Raw genomic sequence first — 14,891 nt, forward strand, 5'->3', positions numbered from 1 at the left:
AATATACATGTTGATTAAAAGGTTGAACAAAATTTGATCACTGCCATATTTCTCTCCTTATCTTCCTCCTTCCTCCCTCCCTTCCTTCCTTCCTTCCTTCCTTCCATCCATTCATCCATCCCTTCCATCCATCCATCCATCCATCCATCTATCCCTTCCATCCATCCATCCATCCACCCATCCATCCATCCTTCCTTCCTTCTTTCCTTTGTTTCTGCTAAATTGAATTTGCTTAAGTTAAATGTTCATGTGTTGTGACTGCATGGTTGATACTCCATGCTTGTTTCTAGGGATGCCATATAAAACAAGATATCTGTGAAGCACATTCTTTGACCAAGTTTCTTATAGGCATTTTTTAAAGAGGTTGAATACATTAGTGATGTGTTTTGTTTGTTATTGTCATTGTGGCAGGTTGCTGGGCCAGAAGACAGGTCTGAGTCCTGACAATCCATTTCTGGATCCCTGCCTGCCCGTGGGACTCACAGATGTGGTGGAGAGGAACAGCCAGGTGCTGCATATCCGAGGAAGAGGAGACTGGTCTTCTTGCGGGGCAATGCTGAGCCCCCTGCTGGCTCGCCCCAACACCAGCCAGGCCTCGCTGAATGGAATCTACCAGTCGCCAATTGACTTCAATAACAGCGAGTTCTATGGTTTCTCTGAGTTTTTTTACTGTACAGAGGATGTGTTACGCATTGGTGGCCGTTACCATGGGCCAACGTTTGCCAAGGCTGCTCAGGTAAATTATTTATAGTAAAGATGATTCATACCAGGAGCAGCCATTTCTCTACGCCTAACTTTGTGCCAGATGCTGTGCAAAGGGCTTTGTATGCCTGATTTCACTGATTTCTTCACAGGAGGAGCTCTGTGAACCTTCATTTTACAGATGAGAAAGTGGACTCAGAAGTTAAGGAGCACACTGTGCTGTACTATCTTCTAGTTCATTAAACTTAGGTTTCCATGTATGTCCTGATCACCCAAATTATCACCCAGCTCCAAAATCTTTGTGGTGGCTAATGGTTTTTCCTCTAGCTTTCCAGTAATCTTGTTTAATGTTTGTGGTCAAAAGTGTCATCCCCAGATATCTTTCCCCTCACTTGGTATTCTCAGTTGTAATGTGCTTTTAGAAATGAGGTCACACAGGTGGGCAAGTCCACTTTGATTTTCTTGGTTTGTCAGGAGGCCAGAGTGGTATATAGGGTCACTTGGAATATTAAAAAGATATTGGGAAAAGCAATGTCAGGGGAAGTACTATTTAAAACTAAAATGCAGAAGAAATAAAATTTCATTTAGAGCATATATAGGACATTAGCAGCTTATAGGCTTAAATCATTAGTTACCTGAACAGGTAAAAGTTTCTCTAGCTTTCTATAGCTCCTTTAATTTAGATTCATCTCTGAAGGTTTGCCTGTCTTTCTGATCTTGTAGAAGAGAAACTTATGGGAAGAATTTGACCTTATATTTTATTCTTTTCTTTCTGCTTTGTTACAGTTCTCTAGGGTTCTCTGGATAGAAGACTTCCAATTTAATAATGTCTGTACTATGTGTATTATTCTGTTCCCTAAAGGCAGTCCCTAAGAAATACTGAGGAAAACCTGGTTTGTATTTGTTCTTTCCTCTCCAGCCTCCAGGAATACACTTATATTCCTTTTCCTTTCTAGCATCTAGGGCTGCCTAACTGTTCATGGCCTACGTCTTTCTCTCATTTTAAAACTTCTTCAAATTCTGTTCCCTTGAACACCAAAGGGCTCAAGTTACTGCTTACTCAAATTGCTAGTGGCTTCATATGTTCTTTTTCCCAGGTGAAAGAGATAATTTTGTTCCCTTACTTTTTTTTTTTTTACTTTGACTCAACTGTTATTTTCCCAGTGATACCTTCCCTAGCAACCATATCCAAAACTGCAGCCCTCCCCAATTTCACCTATTTCCCTTTCCTGCTTTATTTTTCCATGATCATTTATGTCATGTAACACACTCTATATGTAAATGTGTACGTGTGTACATGTCTTATGTATGCATGCATGTATATGGTTATTGTCTGTTTTTTATCACTAGAATGTGAGCTTCATGAGGACAGAAAGTTTTGTCTGTTTTGTTCACTGCTAGATCTCCCTGGCACCTAGAAAAGCACCTGGCACAAAGTAGACATTCAGAGGAAAGGAATGGTTCTTTGGGGAGAACTATAGCAGGGGAACAGGCCAGTGGTAGAATTTGACCATTCTGTTCCATCTGCTTTACTTCCTCATCTTACATAGTGTAGAATGAGGCTCCCTTTGGCTTTGATGTTGCTATTTCTGGTCCTAACCTTACCCCTCTCTGAAGCCACAGAGGCTCAGGAGCCGTGTTGGGCTGGCTTTGTACTGGACTTGAGGTGATGGGAATAAAAAGGAGACCCTCAGGAACCTGTGTTCTGGCACTTGCTTTGCACAGTGTCCAGGGAATGAATGTGGCATTTCTGTTTTCCTTTGTCAACTAGTCGCCCACAAGTAACTTTAGACATGGAACAGCTGAGACTGTAGGGAAATTAGGTGTGCTTTAATTTCATGTTCCTCTGTTTCTCTTTGGTTGTTCCAGGATTACTGTGGCATGGCTTGGTCAGTCCTAACTCAGAGATTCAAGAATGGTCTCTTTTCATCACATGCAGATGAGCATCGACTCAAGTGAGTAGCTTCCTTTTTTCCCTAAGATTGGCCTGAAAACGCAGATGGCAGATTATAATGAGAGAGAGAGAGAGAACAAGCAAGAATACAGATGGAATTTTCTGTTGAAGGAGAATCGAGAATTTGATTTTTAGATTTTGATTTTCTGAGTGATAAGGGCCAAAATAGTGAGCCTATTTTAGTGAAGCCAGGGAAAACCAGGGTTACCAAAAGGCTCATTCCAAATTGTTTGAAATCAAAAGTGGTGTTTTTTTAAAGCTTTTAATTAAAATATTGAACATGCAGAAAAGTGGAAAGAACAGTAACATAAATCCTCACCCAGCTTCAACAAATACCAATATTTTGCCAGTTTGGTTCATCAGTCCTCCCACTTTGTAAACATTTTAGTTAATACATTTTAACCATAAACAAAAATAGAATGGTATAATGAATTTCTGTGTACCTATCACCCTGCTTCTCTGCTAACAGCTACCAACTTCTGGCAAATCTTATTTCATCTCTTTTCCCACCCTCTTACCACAATTGGGTTCTTTTGAAACAAATCCCAGACATCATGTAATTACAGCAGGCTCCTTAAAAATAAGGACTCTTATAAAAAGAAAGAAAAAAACACAGCAATATCATTATGGCATAAAGGTGTTCCTGCACTTTTGTGGTAAACATCAAGATAAAGTAGGCTCAGATTTGGCTCCACCTAGAGGCGAGGAAGGTGAACTGGGGAGAGAGATCCTTTTTGATATCCAATGGGAGTATGTGGAAAGTATTCTTTTTTCTTCTTCTTCTTCTTAAAAAAAAATATTTATTGTTTTGTCACACAGATATCAGTGTTTTAAATCGGCTTGGATGTACCAAGTTCTTCATGAAGGATTCCACTTTCCCTATGACTACCCACACCTGCAGACAGCCCAGCTGGTATATGACCGAGAAGTTCAGTGGACACTGGGAGCCATTCTGTATAAAACACGATTCTTACCCCTCAGGTAAAGTGGACTGAACTGGCGTCTTGAACTTAGAGTATTGCTGTCTCAGAATAGGTTTCTTAAGTGACCGCTCTCCCTCAAAAATGCATCCAAATTAACTCCCTTTATTACTGTCCCATGAACTATTATTACTAACCAGTTATGTTGAAACAGAAAGAAGGTTGAGAATTTAATTAGGAGTCTGTTCTTTAGCTTCGCAATTTCAGGAATGCAGTTTTGTTTATGCATAATAAATCATTCTTTAGGATTGAGCACTTACTAACCAGTTCTAAGATTCTTACTGATAAACCAAAATTCATTCTTAGGTTATTGTAGAAAACATCTGACTAGAGAGCTAGGGAATGCTGGCTGTATAGAGCAGTCTTTCGTAATGGGTGGAGTCACTCTAGACATCATGTCATTGACTTGGAAGGCTTTTGGTGGGCCAGAATTTAGAACAAAGCACACAAGATGCTTTTAGGGGGGTATTGTCATTAAGCTATGATAGCCTGATGTCTTGCTCTATGTATATAAGATATTTGGGATAATGTTTAGGTACTCTCTCCCCTGTATTATTTCGGATAAACTAAAATGAATTTTTAATCTTTGCTGCCTGTTTCTTTAAACCCAATATTGTCAGAAACCAGGTAGCTGATAGATGTGAGAGAAGTGGGGAGCTGGAGAGTACGTGCTCTAGATGAAGGGCTGACTCCTATCATGCGGAAGTGCTGTCCCAGCATCTGCCAGTTGTCATTTGTCAGGACAAGCCAGAAATCCATATTTTATAAGCAGCGTTTCAGTTTGGAGATTCACATTTAGAGAAAACACTTCAGGTCGAACCAAACAAAAACGGATCCAGTATCTGGACCTCCAAACTGCAGCTTCTGTTCTAAGCAGGCAGGCTCCTGCACTTTGGTTTACATGTCTCCTCTTTTTTTTCCAGATTATAAAACAGTTGATCAGGCAACCACTTTCTTTAGGTATATCCTAAAGAAAGCACAGGAAGCACAGCCAATTTTTTTAAGGATTTCAATACACTCTGATTTCTTGATTGGATTTAGGGACCACCCTATTCTTGTTAGAACCATAGTTACAAACTGTATGTATGTATTTACAGAATGGCATGGGACCACTGTTAAGACAATCAGTATTATAGGTGATCAGTCTTATCTCACTGTTCACTTTTTTGTCTTCTAATTTTGTCCCCATTCTGGAGGACGTAGGCCTGTGAGGAGAAAGAAAGTACAGGAGGAATCACATAGGCCTGTGAGGAAAAGAAAGTACAGGAGGAATCACATAGCAGTCCTAGGGCTAGAGACGTTCTTCAGCTTTGCTTGCTCTGTGGAACTGGTATCAGCATATTTGCATGGATAGAATAAATGGCATAACACCACTGGCCTTTTAAATCCGCATGAATGTTTTTCTTCGAAATTAACGTTACTTGTTACCTTCAAACTCTTGCCTAGGGATCTACGGCAAGAAGGTGTCCGGCAGGCCCATGGTAGCTGGTTCCGTCTCTCCTTTGTCTACAACCACTATCTCTTCTTCGCCTGTATCCTGGTGGTGCTACTGGCCATCATCCTGTACCTTCTGCGGCTACGCCGGATTCACCACCGACAAACTAGAACCTCAGCTCCATTGGACTTGCTGTGGATTGAGGAGGTGGTGCCCATGATTGGGGTACAGGTAGGGCCATGAGGCCGGACAAGGACATAGAAAGCTCGAGTACCCCAGGGTTGCTGCCCATTGACTTCCACCACTTTCTTGTACCGGCCTCAGATGCTGCTTTGCCTGACCTTGGGATATTTGGCCTTGGAATTTCTACCTTAATATCTACTTTAATTCCTTCTCAGTATCCAGGTCCTCTTCTCTAAGAGAAACCGGAATTTAGTCTGTGAAGAACTAAATAATGAGAGTTTGGTGCTAACAAAGAGGACCAACCTTAGTCCAACTGAAGCATGCTTCTACTCCTTTATCTGAGAGGTCTAGTGTGTTCCTGGCATCTAGACTTTCCCCCCTTGCTAAAGCATGAAGTTTGACATTCGGCAAACTGGAAGCCTGGTTGAAACCAAATTTGGAGCATCTGATACAAAGCCGAGGACATTCCAGCAAGTGCAGCAGCCCCTTCTTTCTCTGTAACAGAGATATCATTTATGTGGAGATCCACACCCTTTCATAGGGATCCAAGATATTTGCATTTCGCTGAAACAGATATGAACTTCCAGGCAACCAAAATAATATAGTTTCTTTGCTTACTTGACAAAGAAGCCGTTATGAGTGTGGTCCAAGATCCCTGACGTAGTGTTGCTGATGTTGATTATTATATGATTTTAAAAGGGTTTAGAACCCCTTCTAAATGAATGGTCAATCAAAGATTTTGACAGTATCTTATGTGATACCTGGTATGACCAGGATAGAAAACGTTTCTATGACTATATGCCTCACCGGCTGTTTGGGCATTAATTTTTCTTTTTGAGCCTTAAGTGTGCTTGTAAGATGGAGAAACTGATAGGGTTGGAGATCTGGATTTGTCTGGTTTTAAGTCACTGTCTCTAGGCCTATTTTTATGAGCCCCTTTACAGGAAAACAAACAAAAAAAAGAGTTCTTTTATTTCACTACGGTCAATATGTAGTTTGGGAAGGGGGGTGTATTTGTTGTTTTTAAAGAAGGAAAGAACAACAGTATCAGGAGAATGGGCAAAGGCAATAAAATCCAAGGTCTTAATTTATTAATGTTTTCTGAGAAATAGAAATTTTCCCAATTTGACTCTTGGAATGTCTGAAAAGAAGCAAATTCTAAACTTTGAAAAACATAGATATATCTGTTAGTGAGCCACGTGGCGTCTTTCAGAACATTTGTAGAGTTTGCTCAGTCACAGACCACATTTCCATTAATGAGGAGAGAAGAAAGCCATACGATTACATTTTAATCCACTACCCTGCAGGAGCTTTGTTCCTCCTCTACATGTAGCCTTTAAATCGCATGAGGATTTCTTTTTCATCAACTCGCATCTTCCCCTATGGGATCTTCTTCATACTTCATCCTTCCCTGTATGCAGCCTTGAATGTCCTGCCCAAGAATATGCTCCCAGACTTGAAAGAGCTTTCTTTTCTGTCACTTTATTTTTACGATTAGATGAGTAGAGGGAATCATCTCTGCCTTTAATGGGGAAAAAGTTGGAAATATTAAAACATAAATTTCCACACTGGGAACCGGAAGGAATTAAATGCCTCATAAAACAGAGAAAAATAAGCCGAGATCCTCCTAGAAATAAATTGAGATGAAAATAAGTATGCTGTTAGTTGGTAGGTGAAGAGATGATGAGTCTTAAATTGTTTTCAAATTAAATAAAAATGGATCTAGCAAAAGAGTCTTATAGTTCCCTGTGGAAATATTTTTTACTTTTCATTAGGGTTCATGTCACAGCAATTTCCTTTAATTTTTAAGACTTCTAAATTTCCTTGATCTTCTTTGACTTCTTATCTTTGTGTCACTGCCAAGTGAGCCCTCGCCTTGTGATGGCTGCTTATAAATAATGTCCGAATGTGTTTTTTGCTAGCCAGTGCCTCCTGAGGTACTCTTTCTTTTTCCCTCATCTTGGTTTCCAAATACTATTTTTTGGTTTTCTTGTAAGATCTGGTCAATGATCTTGTCAAAAGCTACCTAATTGGCTAATAGTGATCACATTCGTGTGCTCAAAATTTAGCTGAAGCAGGGAGGAGGTGGTGATGAGTCCAGTTTGAAAGCTCTTATTAATGAAGTTATTCTTCCTCCTGGTTATAACATTTGTTAAGCATTTAGTGTGTATCACATACTCTTAAGAATTTGTGTATATTATTTAATCATTATGACAGCCTTTCAGATTGATACTACTTTTTGTGTTCTTTTTATAATTGAGAAACTCAGGATACCCTATGCTTATCATTTTTTCAATGTAAATGTATTTCTTACTCTTAATTTATTCTAAATAGTTTTTGAGTTTTCGTTTAGTGTATTATATCCTGTTTATTACTTTGATCTTATGGGATCTGGGCTTGTCCTTGTTACCATGAGTATGACTTCCCAGAAACCCATGGTAGAAATGTAAGGAGCACAGATTTTTACCATATCCCTCAGAAAAACTAATATTTGTTGTTGATATTGGTTCCTGTGCTTCTGTCATTTGTTCCCAATTAATAATTTTGCATGAAATCTCATTAGCGAGAAACATAAGCCATTTGTTCTCCAAGAGCCAATTACTTCTACATATTGCTGTCTCCTAAGAGTCTGTCTCCCTTGTAGAACCAGTCTACCTTGCCTCTACACCTCTTTTTGCCCTCGGTTGTTAAAGATTTTTTAAGATCTCTATTGCATTTCTGCACTTTTCAGTAGTCTCCTTGTGAAGATAATTACAGTTTCATTAAATTCACATCCCACTCATTCCTTTGAATCTTACCAGCCAGTCTTCTTGATACCAGAAAAATGAATCTGAATTGCTTTAGTACTTTTATCATTAGTGAGACAGGTCACAGATGTCAAAATCAGAGTCCGTGCTGATAGGAGTTGTGATGCTTTATTAGCCTTACAATGGCACAACCCATCACTTTTCTCTGACTTCTTATTACTAGAACATAATGAAAATAGGTATAATACTCAGTTATATAGCATTACATTGACTTAAGTTGCAGTTAACTCTAAGCCAGATTTTACCATCTTTGTCTCTGTACCTTAACTCCTTGAATTGACTTTCCTTGGTATAGGGAATTTAGTCACTTTCCAACAACCTTGTGTTTATCCTTTAATGTCATCCAAAGGATTCTGCCTCCCTCTCCTCAGCCTGACAGCTTTCTTTAACTTCCAGGGCCTTAGGCTGTGATTATTAAAATGTGGTTGATTGAGTCTGCCGTGCATCTGTTAAGCTCATCTTTTTAGTTATTAACATTTATTATCACATCCACATTTGTGTTGTTGAAGTATAGTTGACATATACTTGTTTCAAGTGTGGAACATAATGACTCTATTTGTATACACTGCAACATGATCACCACAATGAATCTAGTTTCCCCCATCACCATATAAAGTTATATGACATGAAACACAGTGTTATTGACTGTAGTCACCATGCTGAACATTACATCCCATGACATGACTTATTTATTTTATGACTGGGGTTTGTACCTCTTGACTCCCTTCTTCCATTTTGCCAGTCCTCCTTCTCCCCTGACTCTGGCAACCTCCAATCTGTTCTCTGCATTTATGAGTTTTGTTGTTTTTTTGGTTCCACATATAAATGAAACCATGTGGTGTTTGTCTTTCTCTGACGTATTTCATTTAATGTAACACCCACAAGGTCCATCTATGTCACAAATGGCAAGATTTCATTCTTTTTTATGGCTGAATAGTATCCCTCTGTGTGTGTGTGTGTGTGTGTGTGTGTGTGTGTGTGTGTGTGTACACATCTTTATCCACTCATCCATCAGTGGACACTTTGGTTGTTTCCTTATCTTGGCTATTGTGCATAATGCTGCAGTGAACATAGGAGTGCACATGTCTTTTTGAATTACTGCTTTTGTTTTGTTTTTTTTTTTGTCTTCTCACCATTTTAAAAAATTTTTCATATTAAATATAATTTATTGTCAAATTGGTTTCCACACAACATCCAGTGCTCATCCCAACAGGTGCCCTCCTCAATGCCCATCACCCACTTTCCCCTCTCCCCCACCCCCCATCAACCCTTGGTTTGTTCTCAGTATTTGAGAGTCTCTTATGGTTTGCCTCCCTCCCTCTCTCTGCTTTAATTTTCTTCAGATAAATAGCCAGAAATGAACTTGCCAGAAATAACCAGAAATGGAACATGGTAGTTCCATTTTTAGTTTTTTGAAGAACCTCTCTACTGTTTGCCATTGTGGCTGTACCAATTTACATTCCCACCAAAAGTGCACAATAGTTCCCTTTTCTCTACATCCTCACCGACACTTGTCATTTCTTATCTTTGTGATAATAGCCATTCTGATAGGCGTGAGAGGATATATCTCATGGTTTTGATTTGCATTTCTCTGATGATTATTGAGCATCTTTCATGTACCTGTTGACCATCTGCATGTCTTCTTTGGAAAATTTCTGTTCAGGTCCTCTGTCCATTTTTAAATCAGATTGTGTTTTGTTACTAAGTTGTAGAAGTTCTTTTTGTAATTTGGATATTAACCCCTTATCAGATTTATGATTTGCAAATATCTTCTGCCGTTTAGTATCTTGCCTTTTTATTTTGGTGATGGTTTCCTTTGCTGTGCAGAAAGCTTTTTAGTTTGATACAATCCCATTTGTTTATTTTGGTTTTTATAGTCATTGCCTTTGGAGTTAGATCCAAAAAATTCTCACCAAGAATGATGTCAAGGAGCTCACTGCCTGTTTTCTTCTAGGAGTCTTATGGTTTCTGGTCTTATATCCAGATCTTTAATCCATTTTAAGTCAGTTGTTGTGTATGGTGTAAAATAGTGGTCCAGTTTCATTCTTTTCCATGTGGCTGTCCAGTTTTTCCAACACCATTTATTGAAGAGACTTTCGTTTCCCCACTGTGTATTCTTGCCTCCTTTGTTGGAAATTAATTGACCATACATTCAAAGATTTATTTCTGGGCTCTCTATTCTGTTGTATTGATCGAGCGTCCATTTTTATGCCAATACCATATTGTTTTGTTTACTATAGCTTTGTGATACAGTCTGAAATCAAGGGGCATGATGCCTTCACATCCATATTTTCATTTTTGAAATAAAATAACTTCTACTTATCGGTATTATCTAAATAGATGCTCTCCCTACCCCTATTAACATGCTTTTGTTTTGATTTTTGTCAGGAGTGAAAGACAAGTGGGTGGTATGATTTAAGGAAAAGAAGACTGGACTTTACAAATAGCCGGTTTGGATTCTTAGTCCTGGCTTTGTCACTGACTAGCTCTGGTACTCTCTAGGCAAGTCACTTGCCCTCTCTGGTTCTTTTTTCATCTATAAAACAAGGTGGCTAGACAAGATGCTCTGAGGCTAGTTCCAAAGGAAGAACTGTTGGCCTAAGGAACTAAAGGCAGGAGAAAATGTAGGAAAATGGTAAGAGTTTCAGGAACAGGATTTTGGCCTTTGGTTTAAAAGGACAGGATGACCAAGAGAGCTGGTGGTCCCCTCCTACTTTATCACTGACATTAAGGTTGATGGGAATGGAGTTTCCAACAGCAATCATTATACATAAATTTCAGAGGATGAGATTTTTACAGCTGGGATTTTAGAGTTCTGTCTTTTGTTAACCCCTTGGGTTTTATGAATGATAAAATTGAAGCCCAGAGCAGTAGTAATATGTGCAAAGTCTGAGTGAATGGTCTCCTGGATCCAGTTTTCTCTGGTTTCTGTACCACAGACACACACCTTTGACAGCTCCAATGAAGTTCTCATTGACAGAATCTTCCTGCAAGATTGTGTATTTCAAAGGAATCTATTCTTTATAATACAGCTGATTACAAGTAACCATGCCCAATCTTTATAACTGCTTCTGACATTCATTTGTGATGGCTTTGCTCACATTTAGGAATAAAATATGAAAGAAACACTTTGTTAGAAATGGCACCCAGTTGTTACCACATTTATTCTACCTTCTATATTTCTTTTAATCCTTTTACATTTTAGATGTTTCTTTTAAACAATTTGCTTAATTTTGTACAATTTTCTTAACCACAGCGTCTAATCAATTCATTTGATGGTTATAATCAAAATTATTTAAAGTATAAAATGCCTATCAGATCTACCTCATTAATGAACTTGGCTGTATTTCTTGGGCAGTTCTCAGACTCCGTTACAGAAACAAAATGCTGTTTCTTTTTGCTGTCTTTAAACTTCTTTTTGTGCTAACTCATAACTAGTATCTAATTTCCCTTTGTGCTGTGGTATATGATATGACTTCATTTGGGATAAAGAATTAAGGTAGAAGTAGCAACAGATACTTCAGATTCTCCCAGATTAGCTTCTTAGGTCATGCTTAGTGTGAGAGTCCTGCCGGTAGGGCCATATGCTCTAACTTGTGAGGATTTTGTTGGTGTTACAAAAAATATTAGTTAAAAAACAAGAGCTCTTTTATTATATACTAATATACTAATTAGTATATATACTAATATACTAATAGACTTCCCTTGTATTATTACAGAAGTGTTTTTCTTTTGCTATAATTCATTATTTCCAGTTTGTCAGTACCTACCATTATTAGAGGGACAGAGGAGGTCAACATCTGTTGACCCTGTGTTTCTCTGGAAGTCTGAGCACTAAGAAGTTCCTTTTATTTGTAAAATTGAGTTATTACTCATAAGGGTTTTTTACTTTTAAAGTGTATGCAATCACGGCCTGCCATTTTTATAAAAACCAAAGTTGAAAAAAACTTCTGAATCACAGGATGTTTATAGCCATGCATGTATGACTTCAGGCAAGCTGAGGACGTGTCTACTCCTGAGCCTCTCCTTTTTAAGTAGTGCAGCCACTTGTAGACCCTCTGGCAGCCTACCACTCTGGTTCTCCAGTATTAAGGTAGCCCTGATGCTTTCAAAGAAGCCCTTCCTGCAGAGGACTTGCCAGAGTTTGGCCTGTTATAACTGCTCGTGGTGAAGGCTCTGCGCCTTATTAGCTTCATAATGCTTTCTCTGCAAGTAAGGATCCTAGACGAATACTTTGATTTCTGGTATTGCTGTCATTATGTTGTGTTTGAAATTCTCATTCCACAATTCCTCTTTTGTTGGAGCCCTGAAGTATATGCCTGATCTCTGTTATTTCTGCCTTGAACAATGAACTTTGCAGTGTTGAAAGGCATCTTTTTATTATGACCCACAGCTAGACACTCCCTTCTCGCTTTCAAAAACTGAAGGCTGCTTATGTTGCATCACTTTTGGGGGTTGCTAAGATTGTATGGTTTTCGAATGCTTCACATTAAATAATTTTGCTCAACAGTTCTTAAAATTCTGTTAAATACCGTTACATCAGTGTTGAACAAAAAGTGCAATGCATATTAGAGATGTATTGTCTCTTCTGCAGGGACATAGGTATATGTGTTTCATATGCCTATATATAACCCACCATACGTACCAGAACTGGAAGAATTGCTACACATCAACTGGTTATCCTAACGTCGTGATCATCACTTTAGGCAGTAGCTAATTGTTACCTCCTCTACAATGGGACAGCATTTGTCAGTGTAAGTTAAAAACAAGAAAATTCTAGATTGATAAGAAAGCCAGGTGTTTTCATTTCTCTTGATGTTTTAAAAACAACTGACAGAATTATTGACAGATTTTAAGGGAAATTCATTTAATCTTCAGGTATATGATGACTTACTTTGAAAGAGGTGTCTTGGACCTCAATCGGTAATTATCCATTTTCCATTCATTCATGCAATATTTGGTATGTGTTTGGTACTGGGAATAATGCAAACATAAAAATAATTCAGATAATCTCCATTTACCAAGAGCTCATAGATAGCCACAATACAGTTATACAGCTAAATGCAACCAGAATCGGTTTTTCCAAACTTACTCATACTTAATAAAAGAAAAATGAAGAAAAACATCTAGAACTTGAACTTATTCATTCATTGCTACATTGTTGGAGGGAACTTTAGAAACACCAGCATTTGGCTTTTTGGGTTGGGTTTGGGAGTCATGAGATGATGGATGGGAACCTGCACCTCTGACCGCAGTTCCCTTTAAGAATTCTATCTAGCAGAGGTGACATCCCATTAACACACTAATAGGATCAGATTAAATGAGATAGGGTTGGGCAAATTTGGAGGGGATGGAAATAAGCTGGTCAAAACTTCCTTTTTTTTTTTTAGAATATCATTTTTTTTCTTTTTAATATGAAATTTATTGTCAGATTGGTTTCCATACAACACCCAGTGCTCATCCCAAAAGGTGCCCTCCTCAATACCCATCACCCACCCTCCCCTCCCTCCCACCCCCCATCAACCCTCAGTGGTCAAAACTTTCTAAGGTAACTGGTTTATTAGGGGCTAGGCCACGGTGTCTAAACTTGTCTGCATGTTGGAATGACCTAGGAAACTTAAAATTATGTCTATTACTGCTTCCAGAGATAATGATTTAATTGGTCTTAGGGGGAGCTTGGGCTTCAGGATTTTCAAAAATTCTAATTTGAAAAAAATTAGAAACTACCTCTAGCAATAGCATAAGCCCCGGGGTCATCCAGAATTTTTTTTTTTAATCAAAGACAAACTATTACTTTTGTTTTGCTAAGAACCACTTGAGGATGGTAGCTGTTAAGTCACAGTGAAACTCACAGAATACTGGAGTTGAAAAGGAATGGAGATCATCTCCTTGAGACTGTAAATGGGCAAACCTTAGTCCATTTATGGCTCCCAGATGTGTTCAGCCTGTGTCATGTACTAAAAAAAACCTGAAATTAGTTGCCAACCCTTGAGAGCTTTCACATAAAAATCTAAATGTTTTGTTTCTTTAAATAATCAGATCTGACAACTCTAGACCTATAGAGCAGCAACAGGCCAGAGCTCAGCAGTGGTTTAGTCGAATAGTTGGGACACCTGCTTTTCCACTTTTCCACTTTCCACTTTTCCTCACCAGCTGCACCCTAGTGGGCTTTTGTTTTGATCCGACTCTTGTCTTCTACAAAACTAAAAACTAGCTTTCTGCACCTTCTAGCCATTGTTCCCAGCTCTGCTGTCTGAATGTTCTACAGTTCAATGCCCCTACTTCCTTCAAGTATTCCCTGTGTGGTGTGAGTTCTGGACGACTCACCATCCTGGTCCCTTCCTCTGGAGACATACTTAGTAATCAGTGCCCTCCTTAAATGGGGTACCGATAGCAAAACACAGCACTTGCAACTGAAGTATTCTGAGTGCAGCTGTGACACTTCCATTGATGAAATCTGAAACACCACTAGTTTTTATCAGGGTCATTACACTTTTGGTGCAAGTTGAGCCGATGGCCAACTGAAATCCCTGTCTTCTTTATATGAAATGATAGGACGCCAGGTTTCTCTATCCCAAACTTACACAACCTATTTAATTTAAATGAGGATGTTACATTTATGATATTTAATTGTATCTTGATGGTGCCACTCTGGAATTGTTTTGAGTTGTGACGTTCATCTATTATATTAGCAATGTTGGGTTGTTCCATCCTCAGGTCTGATCTTTCTGATGCCTTCATCCAAATCACCGATTTAAAAAATAAAACTGAATAAGAGCCCTATGACATGTCAAGATAGACCAGAATTATAATTTGTTAATCAAAAATTT

The 14,891-nt window shown here is 38.6% G+C and overlaps 1 protein-coding gene across 2 annotated transcripts in view; it reads left to right on the top strand.

Moving 5' to 3' along the window:
* The window catches only part of ENTPD7 (ectonucleoside triphosphate diphosphohydrolase 7), a 46,934-nt gene extending 37,919 nt beyond the window's left edge, over positions 1 to 9,015 (top strand). For both annotated transcript variants that reach the window (XM_042960752.1, XM_042960753.1), the window contains 4 exons: positions 412 to 736; positions 2,572 to 2,657; positions 3,476 to 3,637; positions 5,083 to 9,015. In XM_042960752.1, the coding sequence (XP_042816686.1) occupies positions 412 to 736; positions 2,572 to 2,657; positions 3,476 to 3,637; positions 5,083 to 5,314 (805 nt within the window). In that variant the 3' untranslated portion in view covers positions 5,315 to 9,015. The remainder of the gene's footprint in view (positions 1 to 411; positions 737 to 2,571; positions 2,658 to 3,475; positions 3,638 to 5,082) is intronic.
* Positions 9,016 to 14,891: the final 5,876 nt, after the last annotated feature.

This window comes from Panthera tigris, chromosome D2 (genome assembly GCF_018350195.1).
Source record: "Panthera tigris isolate Pti1 chromosome D2, P.tigris_Pti1_mat1.1, whole genome shotgun sequence".
Taxonomy (NCBI): Eukaryota; Metazoa; Chordata; class Mammalia; order Carnivora; family Felidae; genus Panthera; species Panthera tigris.